Raw genomic sequence first — 27,706 nt, 5'->3', positions numbered from 1 at the left:
TATGAGACCACTTTTGTCCTTTAGAAGAGAAAGAAAATCAGTTTGGCAAGGAAGTAATGGCTAGTACTTAGGAGCAGGATTAAGTATAAGAAGATCTGTGACTTGAACAGGAGCTGCTAGAGGAAAAGAAGTCTCTGAAAATTCAGAGACACCACAACCCAGACGAGGATGTCATCCTCAGGTGCACTTGCTATGTTTCCAATGTACAAAGTCCACTTCTCTCGAGAGGACACTGAAATTCAAAGTTCATCATTGAATGGGTGTGTTTCTAGTGAGGTTCCACAGGGATCGCTTCTTGGCTCTGTGTGCTATTTAACATTTTTATTAATGGCCTGGAAGACAACATACAGTCATCAGTGATAAAATTTGCAGATGACACACAAACTGGGAGAGGGGTAAATCATGAAGAGGATGGATCACTGATTCAGAGCAATGTGGATTGCTTGGTAAACTGGACTCAAGCAAACAATACGTTTTAATATGGCTAAACGTATACATCTATCAAAGAATGTAGACCATATTTACAAGGCGGGGGACTCTATCCTGGGAAGCTGTGACTCTGAAAAAGATTTGGGGGTTATGGTGGATAATGAGCTGGACATGGAGAATCTTGAGCAAGAGTAGAGAGGTTATTTTACTCCTGTAAATTGTATTTGGCAATGGTGTGACTGCTGCTGGAATACTGTGTCCAGTTCTGGTGTCTACAATTCAGGAAGAATATTGATGAACTGGTGGAGAGGGTTCAGAAAAGAACTACAAGAATGATTAAAGGATTCAGAAACATATCTTGTAGTGATACAGGAGTTCAGTCTATTTAACTTAACAAAGAGAAGATTAAGGTGTGATGTGATTACAGTCTAAGTATCTACATGGGGAACAAATATTTAATAACAGGCTCTTCAATCTAGCAAAGTATAAAACAATCCAATGGCTGGAAATTGAAGCTAGACAAATTCAGACTGGAAATGAGGTGTGAAATGTTTAACAGTGACAATAATTAACCATTGGAGCAACTTAGCTAGCATCATGGTGAACTCTCCATCAATGACAATTTTTACATCATTTTAATGTTTTCTAAAAGAAGATCTGCTCTAAGAATTATTTTGAGGAAGTTCCATGGGCTGTGTTATATAGGAGATCAGACCAGATGGTCACAATGGTCTTTTCTGACCTTGGAATCTATGAAAGTGAACTCACTCTACAAATTCCGTGCTGATTTGGAGTGCTCGAGAGTGTGGTCTAGTGCTCAGAGCAGGGGGCACTAGGATTCTATTTTCACCTCTTTCACAGTCTTGTTGTTTTACTTGGGCAAGTTAGGAATTTTGTTCCACACTTTACCTATTTGAAAAATAGTATACTGTATAAAAGGAAAAGGGGAAGTTACATTCTGGGCCTCCATACCTTGACTCTTTCAAACCAGTGTTTGCAAAATCAAACAGCTCTGTTATTTGCAGGCCTTGTCTACTCACACAGTTGCATCAGTTTAACTAAATTTGGTGTTTAAATGGATGTGTTCACACTGGTGAAAACTCCTGTGTGGACACTCAAATTGATTTAATCCCAGTTTATCAATTAAGGATATGTCTACACTACAGCCTATGTCAGCATGAGAATTTGGCACTGACAGGCTTCTGAAACCTGTCCTCTCTGGGGAAAGTTGCTGACTCCCTTACACATGGGGCCTGGGGATAGAAAGGAAGGGAGAAAATGGGTTAATCTTATTCACCAACTCACATGCTGTTCCAACAGCTGCCTGTTATTTACTAGGGGTAGCTAGGAAAGTTTGTCTGCAATGATACTTGGATCATTCCTTCAGATCTACTGGAAATGATAGTGTTTGTAGAGCTGCTGTTTTGAAACCTTCTTCTAGGCTACAGAACTGATTTGTCTTTGGCTTTTCATCTTTATTACTAGAAACACGATTTAGAGAAGAGCTTTGCCTTTCTCTTAGAGCCTGATCCTACAAGGAGGCTGAGTGACTTCAACACCCATCAAAGTCAAGGAGAGTTGAGGGTATGCAGCAGATTGGAGGACTGAGCACTCAGCCAGATTTTTAAAGGTATTTAGGCCTCTCAAGATGAGACAGGCACATATTGGGATTTTCAAAAGCACTCAGGGGCCTCCCATTGAAATACCTTTAAAAATCTCACCCTTAGTCTCTCTTGGTGCAGTTCTGCTTTTGTTATAAGAGATTATAAAATAATACAATTTTTTTTTTTTTTTTTTTTTTACCATCTTTACTGCCAAGCAACAAGTACTCAGCTCTAAATTGCTGATTCTCCAGGATAGGTAAGGGTGTTATGTTAGTTGGTAGATTCCTTTACCTGAGACTAAATACAGCAACATCTGTCAGTCTGGCATTTCAGCTCTGGACTAAGTCTCTGAAGTCAGTATGTGCCAACATGCCACCAGACAGGCCCAATTTTCACACCGCAAAGACTGGCATAAGAAATTAATATTGTATTAAAACAAACGACAAATAAAGATAAATGTTTTCCTTGTATTATTTTCCTATTTTCCCAGTACACAGATGTTTACTTAAGCTTTCATCTTTTGAACTGCTCTGTTCTATATGTGTACTTATTTGCATATATATTATATAAAATCTATTCTCCAGGCACAGCAATCCTGCAGGGAAAACTCCAATTAAAGCTAAGGGAAGTTTTGAATGAATAAGCACTAAAGGATCAGGCCAAGAGCCTTGTCAGACATGAGTTCTGAGTATTTCGCAAGCAGACCAACACTGTTTGTGAACACTTGCTAAATAGAAATGGGCCATTGTCTTCCTTGAGTTACAATGTACATTAAGTTGATTAGCTTTTCTAATGGAATTGAATACCAGGTTACATAAACTACAGTGAGTTGCGTTAGTTTAGGACAATCCCCATTTTGGGGGGGTGGTGGTATTATAAACCTTAAAAATCCCATAGACCTGTATTTCATGTCCCTAGAGGTCAAGACCAACTCATAGTAACCTACATACTGAAAAGGCTTTGTGTGTTGTTTGGATTGATCAAAAGTCTTATCTACTTACAGCTGACTTTGTACCTATATTTAAGCTGGTTTTAGGTCAGCTGTATATATAACTTCCTTCTGAGTTCTGAAGGGTCCGTCAGAAATTACTGTTAAACATATGAACGACAGTTAATAGATGTAGGAGTTCCTTTTTCTATTCAAACTATATGCAAATGTAAATAATCTTTTAGGTTTCTCCCAGGTAAAACCTATGACAAAAATACAAATATTCATTTAACCTTGTATTAAGATTCTTAATGACCTAGGAATATTTCAACAAATTAAAGTGGCAGACATTGCAAAAACAAACAAACAAAAAAAAAACCCACACACACACAGTAAACAGATCTCCTTTTCTCTTTTATTGATATTGCCAATGCGACTACCTTTACACAGGCAGATTGCTTTCCTACATTACACACATTTTTTGTATTAATTTGGAAGTAACATTTTGCCCCCTATGCCTCCTAAAGTTATCAAATTAACACACAGTTATACTTACGAATCAGTTTTCCACAATTTTCTTTTAACCAATGACATTTACTTTTTCAGATCTGTGTAAAGGTTACTTGGCAAGAGTACATGCATGACATTAAATGGAGACCAATCCACCACTAAAAGGTAATGCACATAAAACATAATACAGTACTTTGACATCATTTCAAATAAATACCCACGTACAAATGTAGTAATTTTTAAATGTAACAATATTTCTTATGAATCAATACTGTAACAGAAGATGAAAATATAAGAAGTCCCCACATCTAGGAATAATAATGCTTCTTCCAGCAAACAGAAATCTTTTCCCCACTGACAATATTATTACAATTTGTACTTTTTTTTTTTTTTTTTTTTTTTGAGGGAGGGAAGTCCTCCCCTCTCTCCCCCCGAAGTACCAATTTAATGATTCACACTAGCCTCAACAAACAGCACCAAGGCAGGTGGGTACAGCTTGTTGATGCACTTTTCACTTTCTGTTTCCTGAAATTACAATGATTAGATACAACATGCAAGAGTAGGTATTAATGTCTTGTCTTTCACATTTCCAAACAATACTATGGTTAAACTGTATCCACCACCATACACAGCTAACAGAACATTAATGTTCCCAATACATCCTCTGTACTGTAGCCACAAATGCGTTAATACATCTTGCTCATTTGTTCAATAAAAGTCCATTTTGGTTCCCAAAGTGTATTCGGGTTCGTTTTTTTTTTCCTATACCCCTGAATTTGCAAGGATCTGCATGATGAAGTATCATTGACTAACAGTATTTTTTACAATTTCTTGTGTATATATAATCTCTATATTAAGACGACCATTAAAAATGTGCGAAAGGGGAGTTCGCTTTGCACTTATTGCTCCACATCTTTACTAAGTTCCAAAACAACCGTTCATTTCTTCTTGTATAGACTAAGCTATTCTAGGAGTCTCACTTAAATTATTAAAGGCACTACTGGCAGTAATTAATGACAAAAAGGCGCTGAAATAGAACACCCTATTCATTGACAACTTTAGAATTTTTCTTTCTAAATGTACCATAATTTGGCACAATAAAATGAAGAAGTAACAAAACAATTCCAATTTGGAATTTAAGCCATACAGTTGTATAAAATTCTGTTAATCAATAATACTTCATACCTTCCTAAAACCCAGAAATTCTGGAATTTATAGGTAACACTACTTTAATATTTTTCAAATGCCTATTACTGTTTTAACTAGAGCAAAGTCAAGTTTTCTTCTTGTTACATTGAACTATTCCTAAGAATAATAATACAATATGAAAAAAACCCCAGAATTTGAATACCCTGGATTTCTTAATGAACATGGCAGTTAAAAATCAGTAATTTTAACACATAAAGCTTAACATTTTATAATAATAAAAAAGGTTGCTGAAGCACAGCACATACATAGTTTAGCAGAGCTCCTGGTTTTTGTGTTGAAACTCTTTTTCTAAACGCCGTCTAGAGCAAAATCAGAAATAGTCCAAATCTCTGCCACATGCTGATGTCGAAAATCAACAAGCACAAGCCCAAAATAGGGAGAGAGACTGTGAGCACAAACCACTGCATTTTATATAAACTCTTCTACATAAGGAATTAAAAGAAGCTAAAGTAAAATATCAAAAGTGCACAGGTTTAACAATCAGATAAAAAAATTAATATCTGCAATGAAATAAGAAAAATTCCCCCATCTGAACATTTCTAGTAGATCATAAACTAATATGGTGATCGTTACGTTCAAAGTAGGTTTCTTCAGCACTTGTAAGTTTTCTTCCTGCAGCAGCACTTATAGGTAAAACTTGTTTGTTTTATAACTTGAGACATAAAAGTAAAATTGCAGGTAGTATACTGGAAAAAGGTGGGTTTAAAAAAAAAACAAAAAAAAAACAAACAACAATCTAGGATCAGGTCAGTGGTTTCCATTCTTTGTGCAACAGGCTACCACTGTTAACCAGAACGAGGCAGGCTAAGAAATACTGTTGCACTGTTGGAAAGGCCATCTCCAGGAACTACTCTAAAGCTGAAAAATGGAAAACAGAATAACATTAGAAAAATTGGTACTAATTCATCAGTTAAAGAACTGACTTAATACAGAGTGCACTGCAAGATCTCCATAGCAGGTTAGTCGGTTGAGGAGCATCTGTTAGTTTCCCAAGTTAGAGGCAGTCACTTTAGTTGGCATGTGCTTTCCAAGCTAATGAACAATGCTTTACATGAGTACTGTTCAGAAGCAACAGCTTTGCAGGAAGGTTTCTTACAAGTACTGAATAAAGCTATGCTGTTTGAGCAAAAGATACAGCAGTGAGTATGCAAAAGCCATTATCAATGAAGATTTAGGTTCTCCCAAGACATGCAGGTCAGTATATCATGCAGGCCAATGCAGAGAACAGTAATCATTCAAAAGAAGAGCCTGCTTGCAGAGGTAGGTGATGGCTTAATAAGTTTTCCAAACTAAATCCCAACCCATTGAAAGGGAAATGAAAGACTTAACATAGCATAGGTAAGTTTCAAGAGATTTGTTTCACAAAAGTACAAGCCCCCATAATCTTAAATATATTAATCTAAACATACACACAGCAGGAACAGGTCACTTTTATGTACCGTTGCTCATTTCTCTTTAGATCAGGTTTTAAAACATACACTTGACAAGCTTAAATCGTCTGGCTGTTTTTTATTTTAAGAGCCATAGAGATGAATAAAAATGGAAAGGATTACTAAGCTGGTTGTGATGTAGCAAAACTATTCATATTTTGTACTGATAATGTGAGCCAATATCGATAGTAATAGTCACCTTCTGATAATACTGAAAACTTCCTATAAAATTTCAATTGACTTTAAAACTAATCAATGCATGTAGTTTCTTAAATTTACCTTTTCTATCGTTCGTATGTTGTGACAATACTACCACTAGAGACAGGGAAGCAATAAGAATTGTATTAACAGCTTCCTACCAAAGTTAAAACAAAATGATAGCTGCTTCTAATGGAGCAAAATGAGTTCGTAATCTAAATGCCTACTTTTACAAGGCATTCTTTATAATTACCCACAATGCAAAAATGAGAAGAATAAAGGCCTTTTGGAGGATTGTGCAGCAAAGAAGAGGAAAAGCAGGACTGAAAATTGTTAAAAGGTATTTTGCTTCTAAAAATATTAAACCTGCTACATAGCAATATTAAAGTTCAAATTCAGGAGAATACAGTGTTTTCTAAAAATGAAGTAATAACTGATGCACAGGGGCCTGCTTTTGGGGCCACAATTACTGTCTTTTTAAACGTCTCATGTACACAGGTAATTGGGCCATATAGAAGACTTGGAAATACATTCTTTTTTTTTAAAAAAAAATAGATATTGGCGAATGTGATTCTGGCACCAAATTTAAGGATGCCACATTCAAATATTTCTTTTAAAACAAGATTTTTCATAACTCTGATGTCAGATTTCTGCACAATTTACTTGGGTGGATTTTAGAAGCATTTTTTTAAAATCTCTCAGAAGCCAAAGACTATATTTTCCCTCCATTGGGAAAGCAGGCTGCGCTCCTTATTACTTTATATTTATATTGTGATATCTCCTGACTACTTATAGGCAGAGCGGCGATACACAGGAAGCAAGCTGCTGACCATCTACAAGAAATGGTAGTGAAATGAGGCAGTACTACACCAGGATCATTAGAATGGCTTTAGAAAACATCACTATCAGCAGACAACTGTGCAGTCTTGGATTACTTTTAGTTAATACTACAAGCATACAAAATTATTTGAAAAAGTACAAAACGAACAGGGCTTTACATTAAAATAAAGTTTGAGGCTAGGCACTTTAAAAACTTTTGTTTTTAAAAAAATGTGCCTTATTGTGCTCCACAAATTTTCCACAATTTTAAAAGCAACATTTTTCAATCTTGTATATTTATCACTTGTATAGGCACCAATTATGAAGTACACTTTTTTATGTTATCAAACATATTGAAATTAAGTGGCTAAAAAGGCCCCTTAAAAGTCCAATAGCAGACAAAGTATTTTTTTTTTTTTTTTACGATTAATACATATGCTAACCTACTTCATTAATATTTATTAACAAGATGAACAGGTTAAATTTCCTGTGCCTATAATGTAGAGCCCTGCAAAAGGTGTGCTTGCATAAGGAATGCAATTTTTTTTATATTAAAAAAAACCCACAAACAGAGCTCTGAAACATTATCCCATTAAGATTAATACTGAGAGCTGAGAAGAACTGTATTGTGACTTAAAAATAGTAGAACACAGTCATATAAATTCTGTACAGATATGGTGTGGATAGAGTAATAGGTAAAACACCTTCTTTCCAAACTGTTATGCTGCAAAAAGCAACATGAGACCACAAACATCCTTTCTGTACATGACACTTTTTCACAGCATAACTTTAATGTGAAACTGCATATCAGTTAGGATCCTAATATTTTTAATTTTCAATTTTATTCTAGATGGGGTAATATTGCATATTTTTAATAGACTATAAATGTGCAAGTTTCTTTAGGTTAACCCTCTGAAGTAGAGAAGAAAGAGTTTAAGAATGTATCCTATATCTCTCCAACTTTTATAGCTTATAAAAGCCTTTTGGGACTTTGGTCAGTGGTGATATGGCAGAAAATTTCTGATGACTGCCACAGCAGCCAAATCTAGTTTTGGTACTGGTTTTGAAATGTTCTGCATTTCCACGTTACACATCTAATTTCCAGTGTTGCATTTCACCACTTTTCAAACCAGATTAACAAGGAGATTTTAGGTTTGCTTTTTCCTGTGAAAGCTTTTTTTATTTGAAGGATGCTGTAACCCTGGGGAAAGGATCATATTTGTGCTAATCAAACTACAGTCAGTAACACCAGATGTAGTATAGCAGGTATACACTTTTAACACTTACCCATAAACAGCAAAACCATACATGTTAACTGTGGAAACAAAAAGTTCCTTTCCACTATTAACTTGTTAATAAGATCTCCATACGTATGAATTAGTTACAGTTAAGACCACCATAATACCATTTGTATTACATGGTTTAACAACATACTAGTACAAGCAAACTCACCGCAACATTAGATAGTGGGGATTTATGCTGACAATTACAGCATAAAAATTAGATGCATAATATGATTTCCTACATGCCTCTTCTAGTCACAATAGATCTTATACTTCTCACAAAACACCTGATTGTTAAGGACAGACCCCTCAGCTCTGTCTCCACAGGACCGGATATGACTTACACTTGGGTTACTGGTCTTGGCTTTGGAAGCAGATTTAGTGCGCACCCTTTTGGACTGCTCGTGGTCAAGCTCCAGATGCTCCAGGCGCTGGGTCAGTGCCAATTTTTGCTGGATTGCCATACGCAGCAAGGAGTTCAGCGTCTTCTTCTCATCTTCAGCTGCTGCAAGCTGGCGTTGCATTTCATCCAGCTGTGTGACGTATTCGTCACATCTGCAATGAAATATATCAAGAATCTTTAGCAACCCTATTTTCCATTACAAAGCATGAACCCTTTGTGCTCAGCAGACATGGCCACTGGCTGACAGGAAGGAGTTTTGTAATCTGTTATGTGCATGTTTATTTAGGAACTTCAGCAAAACCACCGTGCAGCCCAATTATTTTCTTCTGTGGATCTCCAAATCCCACATTTAGTGCTCAAGTTCTCCCACTTCATTATAAGCCTCCCTGACTCCCCAAGTATGGGACCTGGAAGCTCTTTGAGGGGGCTCTGTCTGAAAATTGAGCACCCCGCACTTGACCTGATAGTGATGAATTACATCTCATGAGTCATTCTTCACATAAATGGGGCATTCTATTAAGAAAGTTAGGACTTTAGTTCTAAAGTGTAGGTTAGAACAAAAGGGTCCTATAACTTTTAATGAAATGGCCATTAATGCCATTTTACCACTGACTCAGATGAATTCATTTCCCTATTTTCCATGTGAAAGACATTTAATAAATTCCCCTTGTATCTTCCAATGCACATCCAACCCCATACTGAACTCAGTCACTCTCCCTGTCCCAAAGAAAAGGCCTACAAGCTGCCCAATACTGTTCAGTTCAATTTATTTATTTATTTTTTAAAAGAGGAGCAGATGTAGATTCCAAAACTCCAGTTTTGCCTACCCTGTTTGCTGGTGTAAGATACCAGATATTAGTGTTTTATTGCTGTTTTGTTTTGAGCAAGTATGTCTTTTTATGCAAAAATAATAGGTTTGCAATATAATGGCTTGGAAATGAATTTCTAACAAGGAAAAGGTGGGCCCTTCCAGTGTTACCTGGCATCTTGCAGGGCACGCTCCACAAATGCCTGTGACCTGTTTAATCTGTAATCACTTCCACTGAGCCTGGGAGCTATTAAAACTGCATCATGCACCATAAGCAATTCTAAATGAAGCCCCTCATGTGTAGGTGTGTGGTATGTAGATGAGATAATGAGTGTGGGTGTAAAAATAAATATGTCTGTACACCAGCAGAAATTTCTCACAGCCACATCTGTAAAACTGAGCATCTTCATAAAATCAAAGCCAAACCTCCACCAGGGAGATCCTTCTTGTGAGATGTATTGAAAAGTCTGTCAAGCTACTAGCAAACGTATAATCTAAAGCAGAGAGGAAAAAAAAAAAATCTGCATTCAAATGCAAATTCACACACTGTGCCTTATAAAGGGCCTGATTATTTTCCCATTGACTTCAAAAGCAGCAGAGGCCAGCTTGCCGTCTAACTGAGTTTGCCGGAGAAAAGTTTTTATTTTGAAGTACACATTGAAGAAAGTATCCAACAGTGGCCCCTAAATGCTCATGTCAAACTTCAGTGCACTCAGACTGCACTGTAGGTTAGCGTACCAGGGACAACTGGACTCAGTGCTATAGATGGGAGTCTACCCTTTTTCTCATGGAGGAGCTGTATCGAGAGTAAAGACCTACGGTGGTAATAATACATGGAATTCTTGGAGAGTTTTGAGGTGATGGTGGAATTGAGACAAGGCAGTGTGCTGACTTCTCATCTCTTCAGCCTACTTATGGAGGTAATTAATAGGAGAATCAAGCCAGTGGGGAGACAGAGAAACCTATGTATGCTGACGATCTGGCTCTTTTGGCTGACAGCAAAGAGAAATTAGCTAACACGGTATCAGAGTGGGCATCTGTGTTTGAAGACCATGGTTTGAAGGTAAACACAAAGAAAACTGAAGCTGTGCAAGTAGGGAACGTGTAAGAAGGGTGGGTGGTTGACACTTCAGGAGAGAAGCTACTGCAGAACGACTAAGTGTGGAATGTAACCTATCATTTTAATGAGCTTCTGTACCAAATGACTGGAGGATAGCTAACATGATGCCAATTTTTAAAAAATGCTCCAGTGGTGATCCTGGCAATTATAAGCCGGTAAGCCTAACTTCAGTACCAGGCAAATGGGTTGAAACTATAGTTTAAAACAAAAAACACCCCAGAATCAGACACATAGATGTACACCATTTGTTAGGGGAAGAATCAAACATGATTTTTGTAAAGGGAAATTGTTCCTCACCAATTTATTAGAATTCTTTGAGGGGGTCAACAGACATGGGCAAGGGTGATCCAGTGAATATTGTGTACTTGGACTTTCAAAAAACCTTTGACAAGGTCCCTCACCAAAGGCTCTTATGCAAAGTAAGCAGTCATGGAATAAGAAAGAAGGTCCTCTCATGGATCCGTAACTGGTTACATGGTCACTGTTTTCAGAATGGAGAGAGGTAAATTGTGGTGTCCCCCAATGATCTGTACTGGGACCTGTGCTGTTCAACATATTCATAAATGATCTGGAAAAAGGGGTAAAGAATGAGGTGGCAAAATTTGTAGACAATACAAAATTACTGAAGATAGTTAAGTCCAAAGCAAAGAGTTACAAAGGGATCTTTCAAAACTGAGTGACTGAACAACAAAATGGCAGATGAAATTCAAGGTTGATAAATGCAAAGTAACGCACATTGGAAAACATAATCCCAACTATACATACAAAATGATGGGGTCTAAATTAGCTGTTACCACTCAAGAAAGATCTTGGAGTCATTCTGGATACTGCTCTGAAAACATCTGCTCAATGTGCAGCGGCAGTCCTAAAAACTAACTATGTTAGGAAACATTAGGAAAGAGATAGATAATAAGACATAAGATATCATAATGCCACTCTATAAATCCATGGTACGCCACCATCTTGAATACTGCTTGCAAATGTGGTCATCCCATCTCAAAAAAGATATATTAGAATTGGAAAAGAGCAACCAAAATGAGTAAGAGTATGGAATACTGTCCATATGAGGAGAAATGAAAAAGACCGGGACTTTTCAGCTTGGAAAAGAGACAGCTAAGAGGGGATATGATAGAGTTCTATAAAATGATATAACTGGTGTGGAGAAAATTAATAAGAAAGTATTATTTATTCCTTCCCATAACATAAGAACCAGGAGTCACTCAATGAAATTAATAGGCAGCAGTTTTAAAACAAACAGAAGGAAGTACTTCTTCATACAACACACGGTCAACCTGTGCAACTCATTGCTAGGGGATGCTGTGAAGGCCAAAAGTATAACTTTGAGACCAAAAAAGAACTAGATAAGTTCATGGAGGATAGGTCCATCAATGGCTATTAGCTAAGATGCTCAGGAATGCAACCCCATGGGTGTCCCCAGCCTTCTGATTGCCAGAAGCTGGGAGTGAACGACAGGGGATGGATCACTCGATGATTGCCTGTTCTGTTTATTCCCCCAGAAGCACCTGGCATTGGTCACTGTTGGAAGACAGGTTACTGGGATATATGGTCCATTGGTCTGACGCAGTATGGCCGTTCTTAAGCTGATTTGGAAAAAGAATTTGTGTACTTAGGGAGTACACTTAGCGCTATTGGAAAGAATCCAGAGAATTGAAAAGAAGAACCCAAGTATGCTGGGACAGCACTGAAAAAGGCGGCAGATCTGTAATTAAGTAACAAATCGAAAGGTAAAGGGCATGCTGCATGTGTTTGTCCCTGCTTGCTGTGGTTTGGAAAAGATTAATCTTACAGAGATGGAAGAAAAAAAGATACAGATAGCAGAAAATAATAGACTGAGATGAATGGCAGGTAAGTGGAGAGTTGACAGTGTGTGTCTGGAATTCATTAGGAGGAAGAAACCTGGGACTCTCAGTGACAGATAGGCTAGAGAGAGTATGCTTGAGGTGGTCTGGACTTGTGAAAAGAATGGGAGAAAGAGGAGAGCAAGAAAGGATGTGGAAGACTGAGGAAAGATGGAAAGACTCTGTCAAAAGAAGCTTGAAGAGAAAAGGACTACAACTGTAAGACTTAAAAATCCATGCCATGGACAGGAAGGCGTGGTGAAGAACTGTGGGTACCCCAGACCCTATGTAAATAGGGAAAGGAGTTTAATACAACAGATACATTTCCAAGGCAAAATTGAAAAAACACTCCAAAACTAGAGGAACCAGACTTGATACTTCCTAAACTATGGGCCAAGTCATCCCCTCTGATCTGTCACTGGTATTGAGGAAGGAAGGAAGCAACAGGAAACAAGTTTAAGTGTCCCTAAATATGCTGGATGGAGGAGAAATTAAACTTTAGGACCATCATTTTCCGTCCTCTCCCAGTAAGCTTCCCTGCAGTCCCATGTAAACTTCCCTGCAGAACTTCCCCACCTTTGGAATGAGGACAGTGGGGTGGGTGTGGCTGGGGATAGCTGCCTTATGCAGCATGTCCCAGCAATCCTGCAGAGAAATGTTCACAGGAATGAATCATTTGGACCCCATCAGCACTAACTGCTGCACCATCCCCTCTATGCTGGCAGATGGAGATGGATTTTGTTGCAAAAAGGTGAAGGGGGAGGCTGAAAGGACAAGGAATAGCCCAAAGGGACTAAAGATCTCAGGATGGCCAGAGATCTGTGGGATTTCCCTTCAGTTCTTGGGACATCCATGATGTTTGGAAGAGGGAGCACACACTGGGTGGACACCATGAGGAGGCAAATCTACCACCTCCTTCCTCCAACCTGACTCTTTGGAAACTTGGCTACCATAAGCCATGGAGTTTTCATAGTATCTTGTGACCTCTTGGTTTTTTCCCCTGCAGCAGAATGTGATCTGGCCCTAAAACATGACGATTCATTAGGTGAAATTTGGTCCCAGTTTACACCACTTGCGTTTAGTGCAGGACTGCTGGAAGCTGATCCTGCACAGAGCGGCTACCCTCAGCTACATCTACCCCTCAGTCCTCACTGAGGTAACAGGATCACACAGGATGAACATCAGAGCAAAATTTCTCTGCTTTTCTAACTGTTTGCAGATAGAACCAAACTATCAATTTCTTTTCAATCTGAACTGCACACTTCAGCTCCCAACCTCACTACAGTGAGGCTGATTTATAACTGCTGCAGCCATTCATTTGATTTCCATTGCAAAATTTGTATTAAAAGACTTTGAGGAGGTGAGGGGGAGCGGATTTCAGTTTTAGTCCTCCTGAAAGCGAAAGGCTGGCTAGGAACAAGAACACTGCAGAAAAACAGAGTACAGCTTCCCACACAGCTTTGCTAATGTACCTTAATAGCAGGAACATTGCAAGCTGAGGATTATCTAGGCGTCTCCTGATCAAAGGCTGTCAGCTGTGCCAAGCTGGGTGGTAGTTTGGTAACATGGACAAATGCCTGTAGGGGACTAGAATAAGGTCAACAAACTCAGTCCATAGTTGTAATTAAATCCCAAGATTTCACCTGTGAAAGGCTACCATTGCACCATCAAGCTTTTTGCTAATGCAATGTTTAAACATCAAATGAATGCCATTATAAACTTGACAATGGAAAATGATTTACGGTTTTTAAAAATGTGATGAGTTGTTTTTTTTAACCCATCCTATTCTCACACTATTTCATTAATATAGGTGGTGCTTTCTTGCTAGCAGCAGCAGCAGAAACATAGTTGGGATTCTTACTGTCCTGAATTACTCATCTCACGTGTGGGTTAGAATGTCTTGGAGTTTTACTAACATATGAGACATTTCATGGCTCTCCTTCTTGAATCCATTCTCCTGAATGGTTCTTTCGGCTAAAGTATTTTGTAAGTGAAATAAATGAGTATCTTAACCAGTTCTGTGCCTGATATTATTCAGGATTCCTTTGTAAAGCCAGAGAAGTGATACTTTGCATGTAAGAATAGTAGTCCATTTAAACAGGTTGAAAAGGATCCAGGTTTTACTAGAAGTGGATGCAGACTTTACACAATTGGTCTTCTGGGACCACTGACCTGCTTTCCTCTCCTAGGCTGTTCATTAATGCCGTTTTCATTTGTTTCAACTAAGTGTTAGTCCTTTCCTAACTATACTTAGAAACCATGGTCTCCAGCACTGCCTTATATCAATGCAGTATAACAATTCACACTAACATCACACTAACAGTTATTGGTTTTTTGTGTTTTTTTTTTTTACATAAACTGATATCGATTTGTAGCTTTGCAGATGTAAAAGCAAAATATCTTCTCTTTATAAATTTATCTTTTGTGCAAAGCAACATTTCAGACTATGTATTCAATGTAGATGGGTGGAACTGAAGATTCCTTTGTTCCAAACACACTTTTGAAACTAAAATAATTGGGCTTTCATGCTTACAAAGGAAAATAAGATTAGCATAATTCAAGTCTATTGTGCACGTACTGTTATTTATATAACAGACTGGAATGATGCTATTTATTTATATATATATATATATAATTATATATATATAAATATAATGATGCAGACCTTGAACATAAGGCTTTGATGTTGCTTACTTTATCACTGATGATTAACCAGGAAAACAAGAATTTAAGGAAACCACCAACTTGTAACATTTTAAATAAGCAATACCATAAAAAAATCTCAAACTCAAGATGATACAGAGAGAGGAAAATCCCTGAAGGGCTCCATAAAACTAAAAGTTAAAAACATTTAAAATGCCCATGTCTAAAGCTAAATTATTCTTTAAAAACAAAAATCAAAAGCATGCCGAATATCAATGTCTCTAGGGTTAAAGATCTCATTTTCCAAAGCAGTTTAACATTAGCATTACTTACTGCACATGCCAATCTCTCCTTATTTCTGGATATATTTTTAATCATCTTGAACTTCAGCGTGTTCAAAATGGTTAATTAATCCTGATATATTTTTAATCATGTGTTTTGCCATGTTCTTCTACTGTGCTAAGATCTGTATTTGCAAATGCAACCCATGTAGTTATTGGCACCTGCACTTACTTACATCCATTTACCTTTTCCCATTTTCAGTTGTGATCAGTACAATGCCAATTTATAAGCAAGCAGTATAGCATAACAAGCAGAAAGAGCTAACTGAAGAAGCCTCTTTGGGAACATTGTCAGCTACTTTAGCCTCTACCACAATAGATTAAACTGTCACCTACATCAGAAATTAAGAGCAGAGAGGATTAAAGTCTCACAATTTTTCCTCTTTATTAAAAGATGGAAAATATATCCAAGCAGAGGCTAAAAGACATTTAAATGAACATGGACCCTAACAGAGACTAACAGCAGCATGGCTATAAGAGGTATTAGCTTCTACCTGCCATATTAACTCTGTCTTTACATTTGAAATAAATTTGATGAGAAAATTCCTAACAACCCACCATCACCGGCAGGAATGAAGAGGCCCTTACCTGCAGAGGAAACACTGTGTGCTTATACTGCTAGAGGGGTGGGCATGTGGAGGAAGAGAGGGGTCAGGGAAAAGAAGGCGAATCTGTCATCATGTAGATCCATTACCCTTCCACCCAAGGCGACAGTAGAAAATGCACAGTAGTTCCACGGCTGCTTTGTAGGTTAGAGGGCAAAAGTAAAGATTCTTCCTTTTTCCCCTACCTCAAAACGATCCCTGGTTTGGACTGGGCACTGAAGGCAAGATGTAGAGCCAAGCGAAACACCATTTGAATTTATTTAATTAGAACACCAAGTTTTAAATGGCTTATATTTTGCATCAGCTCACCATGCAATGTAGAGAGAAAAACAAGAGTTACAGTGGTTCATTTTAGATGGACAACCTCTAATTTACAAATTTTCTTTCACATAAGACCAAATTTTGTGATTCTTTCTCAAGCCAAACTCCCACTGGATTTCATGGAATTTTGCTTGACTAAGGGCTATAGAAGTTAGCCTTCATTTACTAACGTCTCAATCCTGGAAGGTGTTGAACTCCCAACTCACTTCATTTAGATTAATACACACACATACACAGACAAAGATAAGTATCCGTATGCCCTCGGCTGCCTTGACATAAAAGTGCATAGCAAGGAAAACAAACAGAAAAAGAAAAAGAAAAACACAACCTAACTGAAATGCAGTTATCCCATCCACTTGGACTTCAGTGGAGGAGCTCACACAGGACTGGACTCTAAATTGTCAATGAGTTATTGACCTTCATTAAAGACAAAGTGAATAAACAAGTGGAGGCCCAATCCTGAGTGGTGTCAGTATGGCTCTGCACATGAATTCGTGTGGATCCAACTGCAGGATCAAGGTCCTAGTCCTAATCCAGTGTCTGAAATATTTTATGAAGTCACTTCATAATCTTGACCTGTCTGCCTGTGTGGGATCATGCATCTGTAGCACATATGCTTAGCAGATCCATGTAAACTAAGGCATTCTTTCAAATGTATTTTTAAAAAAATACCTGAATCCAAAAATCAGATAAAAAGGAAAAGACCACAGATTTATATGTTTGGGCTTAGAGATCAAACCAATTCAAATATCTATTGGAAATCTTGACTCTGACTTTTCTTATTTTTTCCCTAATCTCCTGGACATCTTGCATTGAAAACTCATCTGAACTGCACATTAAAGAAAGTTATTTATGGGCTGGGTGTCATTTGGCGAAGAATCAAGTACAGATTACAACCAATATACAGTTTCCTAGATCATTTATCTCAGCCATATGGAACAAATACTTTTGCAAATTATTTGTATTAACTGTTTAAAAAGTAAATCACATGGAGAATCTCCTCTGCAGCTTGATATTTCCCAGGAGAATTATCTCCATAATACAAAGGCCAAGGTCAGATCCACACAGCTGGACCCTTCAATCCTTCCGCACTTCCAAGGAATGCAATGGGACTCTGCCACAAGGATCTGCCTACTTCCATCCTATTGAAGGGTCATGACCAGACTTGAAAAAAATTGAATTTACCATTAAATGAAATCCACAGGAAACCCCATTTCTGTATCAGGGGAGAAATTAACCCTGGTGAACCATTTAATTTTCATCTAGGCCACGTATACAGAACAGAGGGCCTCTGCAGCTGCTCTCCACCACTAGCTACCTTTTAGTTACTGGGTGACACTTGAGGTTTTGATTTTAACCAATGAAGGCCCTTCTTATTTCAGAAGCTGCCATTTTGACAAGCTGTTGGCAAGGCACTCACCATGAAAGGGGCTTTAGAATTTACTATTAAGTTCAAAACCGCTCCAAGCTTTTGAAAAAGAGCATGGGATAAGGGCTGGTATTTGCTCTAATCTATGGGTACTTTCATGGCCTTCATTACCACACAATAGGACCATTTGCCAAGTATTTACAACACTCTTGTGAGGTGAGGAAGTCTCATTACCCAAGTGTTGCAGATGCAGAACTGGGGCACACAGCGATTATGTGACTTGCCCAGAATCACACAGGAAAGCTGAGGCAGAGCTGGGATCTGAACCCAGATCTCCCCGGTCCCAGTCATGAACCTATTCATAAAGCTATCCTCACGGGGATAGCAGAACATTATTGATTTTCAAACTCCCATCATATTCTGGTTTGAGGGAAGCTGTTAGCCATTTTCATTGCATTTTTCAATCTTATTGTCAGCAGTGCCTAGACCCTAGGATAGGTGCATTTTTGTTATACATATAAATACATAAATCAGTACAAGAAGCCACAAGTGTCATTTTACACCATTTCTACCAAACACATTTTGAATTCTTTTTTCTGCCACTGTGTCTTGTTCCTTGCATATAGGACATTGGCAGTGCTCAGTACTGGACCTGGAAAACGTGTTACACATAGGCTCATTCACTGCCCCTGAGCTACACCGTACCACTGACTGTAGAAACTGGGAGAGAAATGCCTGTTAGTCAGGCCTTATGAGACTCCACTCTAGCCAGTTTTCAAGATCAAAGTTCTCCATCTGGCTTCCCTGAACTGAGCATTTATCCAATGTAGAAATATTCTACAACTTGTTCCAAAACTGTCCCAGTCCAATATGAAGCCCACTTAGTTATGTATGTCTCTTACATGTAAGTTTAACTGTGCTCTGGTTCAGTTTACAGCTTCCATTGTTAAGCTCTTCTTTCATGTTCTGTAGGCCCTATGATATCTGAACAAGAGGATAGCCTCCAAATTAGCTTTGCTATTTTAACTATTCTGCCAGTGTTTAGATTTGTTTACTTCATTTCATTTTCACACCGCCAGTTAGATGCCTTCTCTGTGATGGTGAACAGTAATCATTCATTAATTGCTGTTTGGGTGGTAGAAGTCACAGCCTGGTTCCCTTATTCTGATAGCCTTTTTGGACTAGTCTCCTCCAATTCTAATACTAGTCTCATACTATGCACTATCCTCGCATTACTAGCATTTTCTAATACATGTCATCTTCCCTCCTGCTGACTAGCTGCAGAGTTTGTCTTCTTCTTCACCTCCTATTGATGAAATACTGGAGTGTCAGGATACTTGTTAATTACATCTAGGTGCACTTGCACATTGCTTGTCAAAGTCATCTACTCTCTGCAGGATGCCATTTCTTAATTACTGTTCCATCTTTATTCTGGAGGGAAAACATCTATTCTCATCTCATTCTCACTTGTTCTTAGTTTCTGGGAAGATGGTTTCCCTCTAGAGATTCACTGTAAGGTTCTGTTTGCTGATGTTCTATAAAACCATTTTCCTCAGGCTCTTGCTCAGTGGATTCAGCAACCTTCACTCTGAAGCAGGGAATCTGCAATTTGCTGTGGCAAGTTCTTTTTTCTGCAAGTGTTCATTTTGTCCTCCTTGCAGAACTAAAGTACTTTTCTTTTGTTAGAAGAAGAGGCAAAATATTTCTGCAGAATGGTCTGAATGGATTTATTTGATCTGAGGTTTCAGATTCTAACATAAAACACACGAACACCATGTTTGAAAATGTTTTGTCTTTGGAATGGATAAGTGTCTCATTTTGCTTTTCTGTCTGCGGTTGAATTTGCACCCTTTTACAGGGATATTTGCTTCTCATCCTGAAATAATATCTTGCTTATATCCTTAGCTGCTTTGATCTTCGCATGCATTATTTCCTGACACGGTAAGTCTTAATGCTATGGTCTTTTTGCTGAATCTTGGCATATTGTTCTTATTCTTGTATTCTTAGTGCTGTAAGGTGACCAAGTGTCAGAGTCAGGTCCTTGTGGGGCAGAATGATGACTGTTCTACTGAGTCACACTGACTTGAAGACCAGGTTGGTCTCTTTGGCCCAGATTTTCAAAGGTTCTTGGGCATTGCTACATTCACTCAGTGATGCAATGCCTATATGATTTAGGACCCTAAATCTCACTTTCAAAAGGGATTTAGGAGTCTAAAATCCATCAATAGTCAATGGGATTGAAGCATTTATAATCCCTTTTGAAAGTGAGATTTAGGCTCCTAAATGAGTTAGGCGTTACAACGCTGAGCAAGGGCAGCAATGCCCAAGTGCCTTTGAAAATCTGGGCCCTTTGCTCCAACTCATGGATATAAATAGAGAGGTAGTAAAGAGAGAGAGGCAGTGCAGCACAGAAAATTCTGGAGACTAGCCTGCCTGAAAAGTAGCAGGGTCTGAATGTTTGTAGGTAGGGTCCTGGCCAATTCTGTGTTCAGTTATGAAGAGAGAAAAATCATGATAAGATAGGAATTTTGTGCAAGCTAAAGAAACAAATCTCTCCCCTGAGGGGCTTGCAATCTAGGTTACTCACAGGGCAGCCAATTATGTCCTGGGAATAATAAGGGTCACACTAAAAAAATCATTATGTACTTTTCATATGTACACATCCTGGGTTCAGTGGGTTTTTTAGAAGGGTGCAGGTGTGTTCACTAATACCTTAAAGTGTTATTTTTAGGACCTGGGCAAGCTAAGTCAGACAAGAGGAAGGAGTAAAACAATGGAATCAGTGACAGCCAGTCTTCAAATTGAAACCAAAGTATCTTCCTTTCTTTCAGCTTTTCTTTGCTCGTGATTAATTAATACCTGCTTGATCAGGGTTTGGGTTTTTCCTGAATAACTGAAGCTTCTCTCCCAAACCTGCAGTAATGCCCTGTGTTTAGTCTGCCATAGTACAATAGCTTCTTAAATAATGACTTGTGGGCCAGTTATTTTCTGTCCTTCACCAAGTCAACTTCTTATAACCACACTTTCATTCTAGCATGTGTTCTTGATCTTTACCCTCAGATGCTGTAAATCCCTGCACCTCTGCTGAATCACCATTCCCATGTATTAGGGACTGCTGGAGAATTACAATCATGGTGTTTTGATTTATTCCCAGTTGGGTGCAGATGGCTCAAAGCAACTGCCAGGAAGGCTGCAGTCTCCTTCCTCCACATTTCCTTACTGAATTAATAAAAAAATACTAACTTCTGTTTAAATTACAAGGTTGGTATATTTCTTATTTATTCTAATATTGTGTTTTGTTCCATAATGAGCCTTAGGAAATGAAGCCCTATGGAACTTTTTCTGTAAATAATTGTCAGTCTAGAAACATATTTTGACCTCTTCTACCTTTAAATTTTAGCCAAGCTAATTTCAATCTCATCAGAATTTTACAGGAAAACTGTCTCATAGAAAAGAAATCTTATTTTCAAGCTTCTAAACAAATAAATTACAAAACCACAGTTTAAATAACCTGATTTGATCATCGTAAAAAGAATCAACTACTGTATGTGCTTTTAAATATCTGCCTCAGATCTGATGACTTTTAAAACTAGCTACTTGGAAGTGTAAATTTGATAAGATTCCTGTATAAAAATTCCTTCCAGAATAATTAATCCTCTAAATTCATTATTGAGGTTTCCTTATTTGGTGCTGCTAATATAGGCCCTTAACCACAGGAACCCTCACTGACAGCTTTATAGCTCTTTGGAAGTAGCCTCTTGATTAAAATATTTTTCTGGAAATGTATGAAACAAGATCTCTTGTTTCACTTGAGTTCTCTGTACATGTGTGCTATTTTACCAGCTTCTTTGTGGATAAAATAAACAAACAGCTAAACAATGTGTGTATACTACATTTCAAGAACTTTTCCTGTTTTTGATAAATTCATCACAGAGATATGCATTAAAACCCTGAATTTACTTTAAAACAACTATTATTAATCAAGTTAGCTACCAATTTACAACATGCTAAATAGCACTGGGTAGATTTGTAATAAATAAGAGTGGTTTATAGGGCATTTAGTTTTTCTTTTCAATTTGCAACGATTTACTTGTTTTCAAAAAATAAAATTTATATCAAGGTGTGCAACTATACTTCCATGTTATGAGTATATTTTAAGAACAAACCATTTATGTTAGATTGAATCTCTTCACAGCACACAGATTTTCTTGATTTGCTTTTTTAGAATTCTAGGTGCAGATGTTCCTAAGATATATACCAGATTCCAAAATGTTAACTTGGGCAGTGTATTTTTATATGAAGAACTTTTCAGAGATTCATGATTTTGAAATATACACTTTCAACAGCTGCTTCAGATGACAGACAGCTAAACTATAAGAGTGGATGGTACCTTTAAAAGGTCAAAAAAGAAAAGCACCACTTCATATTAGTGATAAAACTGGAGACAGTGTCTAGTTAACATTTACCGCAGTCAGGAAAATAAACAGACGTTCAAGTCTTTGTTGCATGGCAACAATTAGAACCATCCAAGCTTCCAATTAGCAACTGTAAAGCTGAAAGAAAACTCAGTTTACTTTTCTCTTGGCATTTTAAATGGAAAACCTATTGCATCTTTCTTCTCATGGGGAGAGTTTGCTAATTAACAACAAAATATTTGACTGTTATGAATTGATTCATGAATAAATACTAGAGTCCTAATTAAGTGGAAAAATTCCGTTTTCAGATCAATATGGCAGATTTTGACTATCCCTCAATATTCTGATCCCTATTTGCATGGATAGTAATTGTGTGCACATTTTTGTGTGCACAATTATTAAAACTTGGGCCTTAAATAGTTTTCTGCTTGCTCTTTTATGTTCTATTACTCAACTATTTTAAGACTGCTTGATAAATGAGTGTATGTCTATCTATTTACTTATTTAGGTGAGGGTAGGGTGACTAGATGTCCCGATTTTATAGGGACAGTCCCACTATTTGGAGCTTTTTCTTATATAGACACCTATTCCCCCCTCACTCCCCACCACTCCCTGTCCCGATTTTTCACACTTGCTATCTGGTCACCCTAGGTGAGGGGAGATATTCCAGCATTTATATGAGTCTACTACCCTAAAATTAAACTATTGAGGGTATATCTAATGGAAAAAGCTATTTTTCAAACTCTGATTTGCATGGCTTCCCCTGTCCACATCTCAAGTCCTGTTGTGTTTTCATTATTTATTGAAAATAGTTGATAGTACTGTCAAATTAGTAGGATTAACCTACTTTAAAGGAAATTAGACCCTTATTTTCATGCCCAGATCATTAACACCTATTTATAATTTCAGCTTCCCTCATATGCTACAAAATGGCCAGTTCCCTGTGGATAATATAGATCCATGCTTATCTCAGCCGCTGTAGCATCCAATGTAGGACTACAGGCCACTACTAGAAGCCAACATACTGGATGAGATGAAGCTTTGAACCTGGATAGCTATCCCAGTGATTAAACTCTGCACAAAGATGTGTTTCTCCTTCCCCTCCCCGCCCCTGCCCAGTATCTTTAACTCTTCACAGTGTGTGTGTGAATCTAGCAGTTATAGAAGTGAGGAACATATTTGGGGGAAGAGAAGAATTTTGCAAGCTCCATGTGAGTCTGCCACTTAGCCTCAGTTGTGCAAATCTCTGAATTTCTCAGATGGGTGGATTATTGCTCTCATATATGGGTGACTTAAGATACAGTATGAATTCAGGTGTTCAAATGTGAAAGGCTATTGCACTGAATTACCATCCATGCAGTCCTCTGCTTTCTATGGGTCACTCTGTGCTCTTACTGACAGCTCATTGCTCTTTCATTGCAATGCCTAGGTAAAATGGGATCTCAGAAATGTTACCTATTCATTTGTGCAAGCAGGTCTGTAGTGCGTTAAGCACACAAAGTCATTCCTGAGTTCTTTATTCATGCAAATTCCCCACTGACCTCACTGGGCATCAAGGCTGCAGGCTCAAGCTCATAGTCTATATCTCCCAGCAGAGTTTTTGCTCTGCGCCCCCCCCCCACGCTCGCATGCACCTTCTCACCTGTAAAAGATCAGGGTTGAGTTTTCAATGACAATAAGCTGGGAAGCAGGAAAACAGAAAAGAAAATTCTCCCTGCAGCATCTCACTCTATGACTTGGAGGAAAAAAATTTCCTTTAGGGCAACCAAAAGAGGATTTTCAAAAGTGGGAGAGGGAAATTACTATCAAAGGAAAAATACACTGTGCTTACGTATAAATCTTAATAAAAACTTAAGCGCCAACTACCTTTACCTAACAAATTTTCTTTTTTTAAAGGAAAGGTAAAAAGGAATAGGCTGTTTGTTTTCCCTTCCCACCCCCTCCACTTCCTGCTTCCAGCCATTTTCTCACTGATCTAAAACTAGCCATGGGAACATTTGGTCCAGGCCTGTGTAAATGTAACGCCAACAGACCCCGGTCGTCGGTGGGCAGGATCGAACCTGGAGCCTCTGGAACTTAGTGCATGAGCCTCTACCATATGAGCTAAAAGCCAACTGGGCTGTTAGCTAAGGCTGTAGAGCAGACTCATTATTTCTCTCTCTCTCTCTCTTAGGGCTGGTCTTCACTACCTGCCAGACCAGCATGTAGTGATCGATTTATCGGGGATTGATTTATCGCATTTTGTCTAGATGCGATAAACCGATCCCCGAACGTGATTTATCAATAAACCGATCCCCGAATGTGAGAGGCAGAAGCGGAGTCAATCGGGGAGCGGTAGTGGTCGTCTTGCCTCTGTCCTCACAGCCAGTTAAGTCGACCTAAGATATGCCAACTTCAGCTATGCTATTCATGTAGCTGAAGTTGCATATCTTAGGTCGACCACCCTCAGTGTAGACCAGGGCTATGTGCTCTCTAAGTGCTACTAGATGGGACAGAACACCACACCTGGGGGGATGGGCGGTGTTAAATAAGGATAAACAAGGGAAGGACAATACAAGGGGAAAAAAAGTCTGTATTGGGCATTACATTGTGTTGGAAAATGATCTGCCAATTCATCCTTAAAGCATCTCCATATCCGGTTTCTCTTTCTGAGCCAAGCCCAAATGCAAGGGTATTGCAGGGAAATAGAGTATTGCTGTCGATCCAACATTGCACTTTGCCTGAACTCCATCATCACTTGAGTGATGTACTTCTGCGAGTGCTGCTCTAGAGCCATCCTTTCAAGTGCACTGAAGATGAAGCCACAGAGTCCTCACAAATGTTCCCGTTATTCCTCACCGTGGTACTTTTTGACATGGCACAGAAAATCCTTTCAGCGTAAAAATTGCTCACAGCAGACAAGAAAAAGGTATAAGAAGTACCTAGCGTAAAGACGCACAAAGACCTGTCCTCCCCTGTGGTTAGCTTAAATAAATAGAACAAGACTTCCAAACTATCGAGTTACATTAAATGGTGGTCTTTATGACACCTGCCCTGGCCATCTTGCATTGTTTAGATAGCCCTGCATAGCCTTCTGTTATTCCAAGAGGTGTGTGGGTTTTTTTAAAACTACCTACCTGGAACTGCCTACTTTAGATAAAGATTTTTTCAGACTAGTTTCCCCCAACATTCCTCCAACTCTAAGTTTTGTAGGTTTGAGAGAGGAAGTCAGTGACGGGCAGCTCCAAGTAACATGCAGATCAACCATGGAATGCTCACACCTTTTACAACATGTAATGTATCAGCATGTTCTCCAGGAACACCACAAAGTACAGCTAAGCAGGGCAGAAACAAGTTCCACACTGAAGTAGTGCAGCGACCCTGATAAGGTTAACTTTGTAAATGGCATGAGAGATGGGTGTCAAATGCAGCATCTACAGCTCTAAGAATATTTTTTCTTTAGTTTATTAATATATAAACATATACTTTTCAGTGCTTGCTAGCACCTTCCATATTACTCTGTGTACCAGCAGGATTCAATTATAGCTGTATCTTCATTATGTAATGTTCATTTTATGTTCTTAAACATAATTCCCTCTCAACCTGAGTTTAAGTCATTGAAGCTAGTTACTCCCTCCCCTGATTTTCACATTATGAACACCCCCCAACTCCATAATCAATATAATTTGTTACAGCAGAGTGCTATATCCCTATATCCCTGTCATTATCCTAAGCAATAGGAAAACATAATTGCAGGTCACTTTAATGAAACATTTCAAACAGCAGAAATGTGAAGGAAAAAAGGCATCCCTCTTTTGTTTTTCCACTCAAATATGATGGCATCCTTGCATGGTTAATACTGCTGCTTATAACTAATACATTCTATTTATTCCACATACAAACAAGCAGTGTTTGGGGGTTTCAAAAAGAGTTCATGTGTTCTTTACCTTGTAGCAAACATTGCTCTCAGAGAAGAGAAGGTAGCAGCATCTTCTTTTAAAGCCTTCAGCTCATTACGCAGCTTCATCATTGTCTCCGTAACCATAGCTTTCTCATTTTCATACTTGCTTTTTAAGTTGGCAAGGGCTACCTCTGCAGTCTATTGTTTACCAAGAAGAACAAAAATGTACCAGTTAATGAAACTCTTCATAAAGTGGTTAGCCAAGAGGTTTTTAATCTCCATTCATACAATGGAGCATTTACTTAGTACTGAAATTTTAAACTTCTAGTCAACTTTTCCTGGACAGATTAAATGAATTGCATATTAGGATATTGGAGCACAAAAAGAGTTTGTTTCTAACCATAAAGCACCATCCCAAGGAGGTCAGCCTGAGGATATTTAGTTAGTTATATATATATTCCCAACACTACTTTGTTGAGTCAAATGCTACTATAAGTCATATCAACACCAACAAAGATACAAAAAGTTAAACAGTATAATTTGAGGACTTAATCTCGATTTGCAAGTTATTGGGACTACAACTACATATAGCTTCTAAACTGCACCAGTTTTCAGAATGGATTACATTTCTCAAACAGTAATATTACAAACAAGATGAGTACAAGTCTATTTCTGAAATAATGTACTATAAATTATTATTTATCTTAACATCTATGCTTTGAGATAAATTTGAATTTACATCACCTTAATTTTAGATTAATTATTGAAGCATTTGTCATTGTAAACCCTGGAAACAGCTCATCACAATTATTCTAATCCAGCTGTGCTACTATGGTTATCAAAATGACATAATCCAGTCTCCAAAATTTAAAAATCTCTATTTCTACTTGTTTTTCTTCCTTTATTCTGGGGTGGGGTTGTTGTTTTTTTTGTTTTGTTTTTTAAGTTCTTATACCATTCTCCATGGAGTGTTTGAATTGTGAGTTTGTGTGTGGGGGTGAAATCTTAGAAAGGATATACTTTTTACAATCCCTTTAAAAGACCAGCAAACATAATTCTTTCAATAGGAAAATAATTTTTACCTTTTATTTTCAGTGAATTCGATGATTATTGATCCATTACACTACATATAACCTAATAAGTTTTAGGCGGTCACTAATGAAGCTTGCCCAGAACGCTTTGTCAGTGTACTTACTCCTGATCTTCAACAGCCCACTATTCCAGTTCAGAGAAGATGCCAATAGCGTTACATTATGTAAGAATGTATTCATATATTCCCTGGGCACTAGACAGAAGCCACTTTCCATTTCTCTTGTCATCTCAGCTAAACTGGAACTCATGAAATGCAAAAGTATGTCAAGGTTTTGACTCTCTAGACTGCTCGGCATCACAAAACTTCATCCCTTAGACTATGTACATGGAGTGAAATCCAGGCCTCACAGATGAATGGGAGTTTTGTCACTGACTTGAATGGAGCCAGGATCTCACCCATGACTGCAATGTCTAATGCATGTGGCAAATGGCAACAAGGG

General features: G+C 38.1%; 1 protein-coding gene across 2 annotated transcripts in view; it reads right to left on the bottom strand.

The window, feature by feature from the left end:
* Positions 1-3,358: 3,358 nt before the first annotated feature.
* BICD2 (BICD cargo adaptor 2) overlaps positions 3,359-27,706 on the bottom strand; it is a 152,485-nt gene continuing 128,137 nt past the window's right edge. Inside the window, exons 6-8 of one of the 2 annotated variants that reach the window (XM_077822370.1) lie at positions 26,221-26,372; positions 8,755-8,965; positions 3,359-5,538 (exon numbers count right to left, since the gene is read on the bottom strand). In XM_077822370.1, coding sequence (XP_077678496.1) covers positions 5,533-5,538; positions 8,755-8,965; positions 26,221-26,372 — 369 coding nt within the window. In that variant the 3' untranslated portion in view covers positions 3,359-5,532. Of the gene's footprint in view, positions 5,539-8,513; positions 8,966-26,220; positions 26,373-27,706 lie in introns of those variants that run through there. The other variant, XM_077822368.1, reaches the window with a different exon arrangement.

Source organism: Eretmochelys imbricata, chromosome 7 (genome assembly GCF_965152235.1).
Source record: "Eretmochelys imbricata isolate rEreImb1 chromosome 7, rEreImb1.hap1, whole genome shotgun sequence".
NCBI lineage: Eukaryota > Metazoa > Chordata > Testudines > Cheloniidae > Eretmochelys > Eretmochelys imbricata.
Note: the sequence above shows the minus strand (reverse complement) of the source record. Positions and strands in the feature narration are given on the sequence as shown.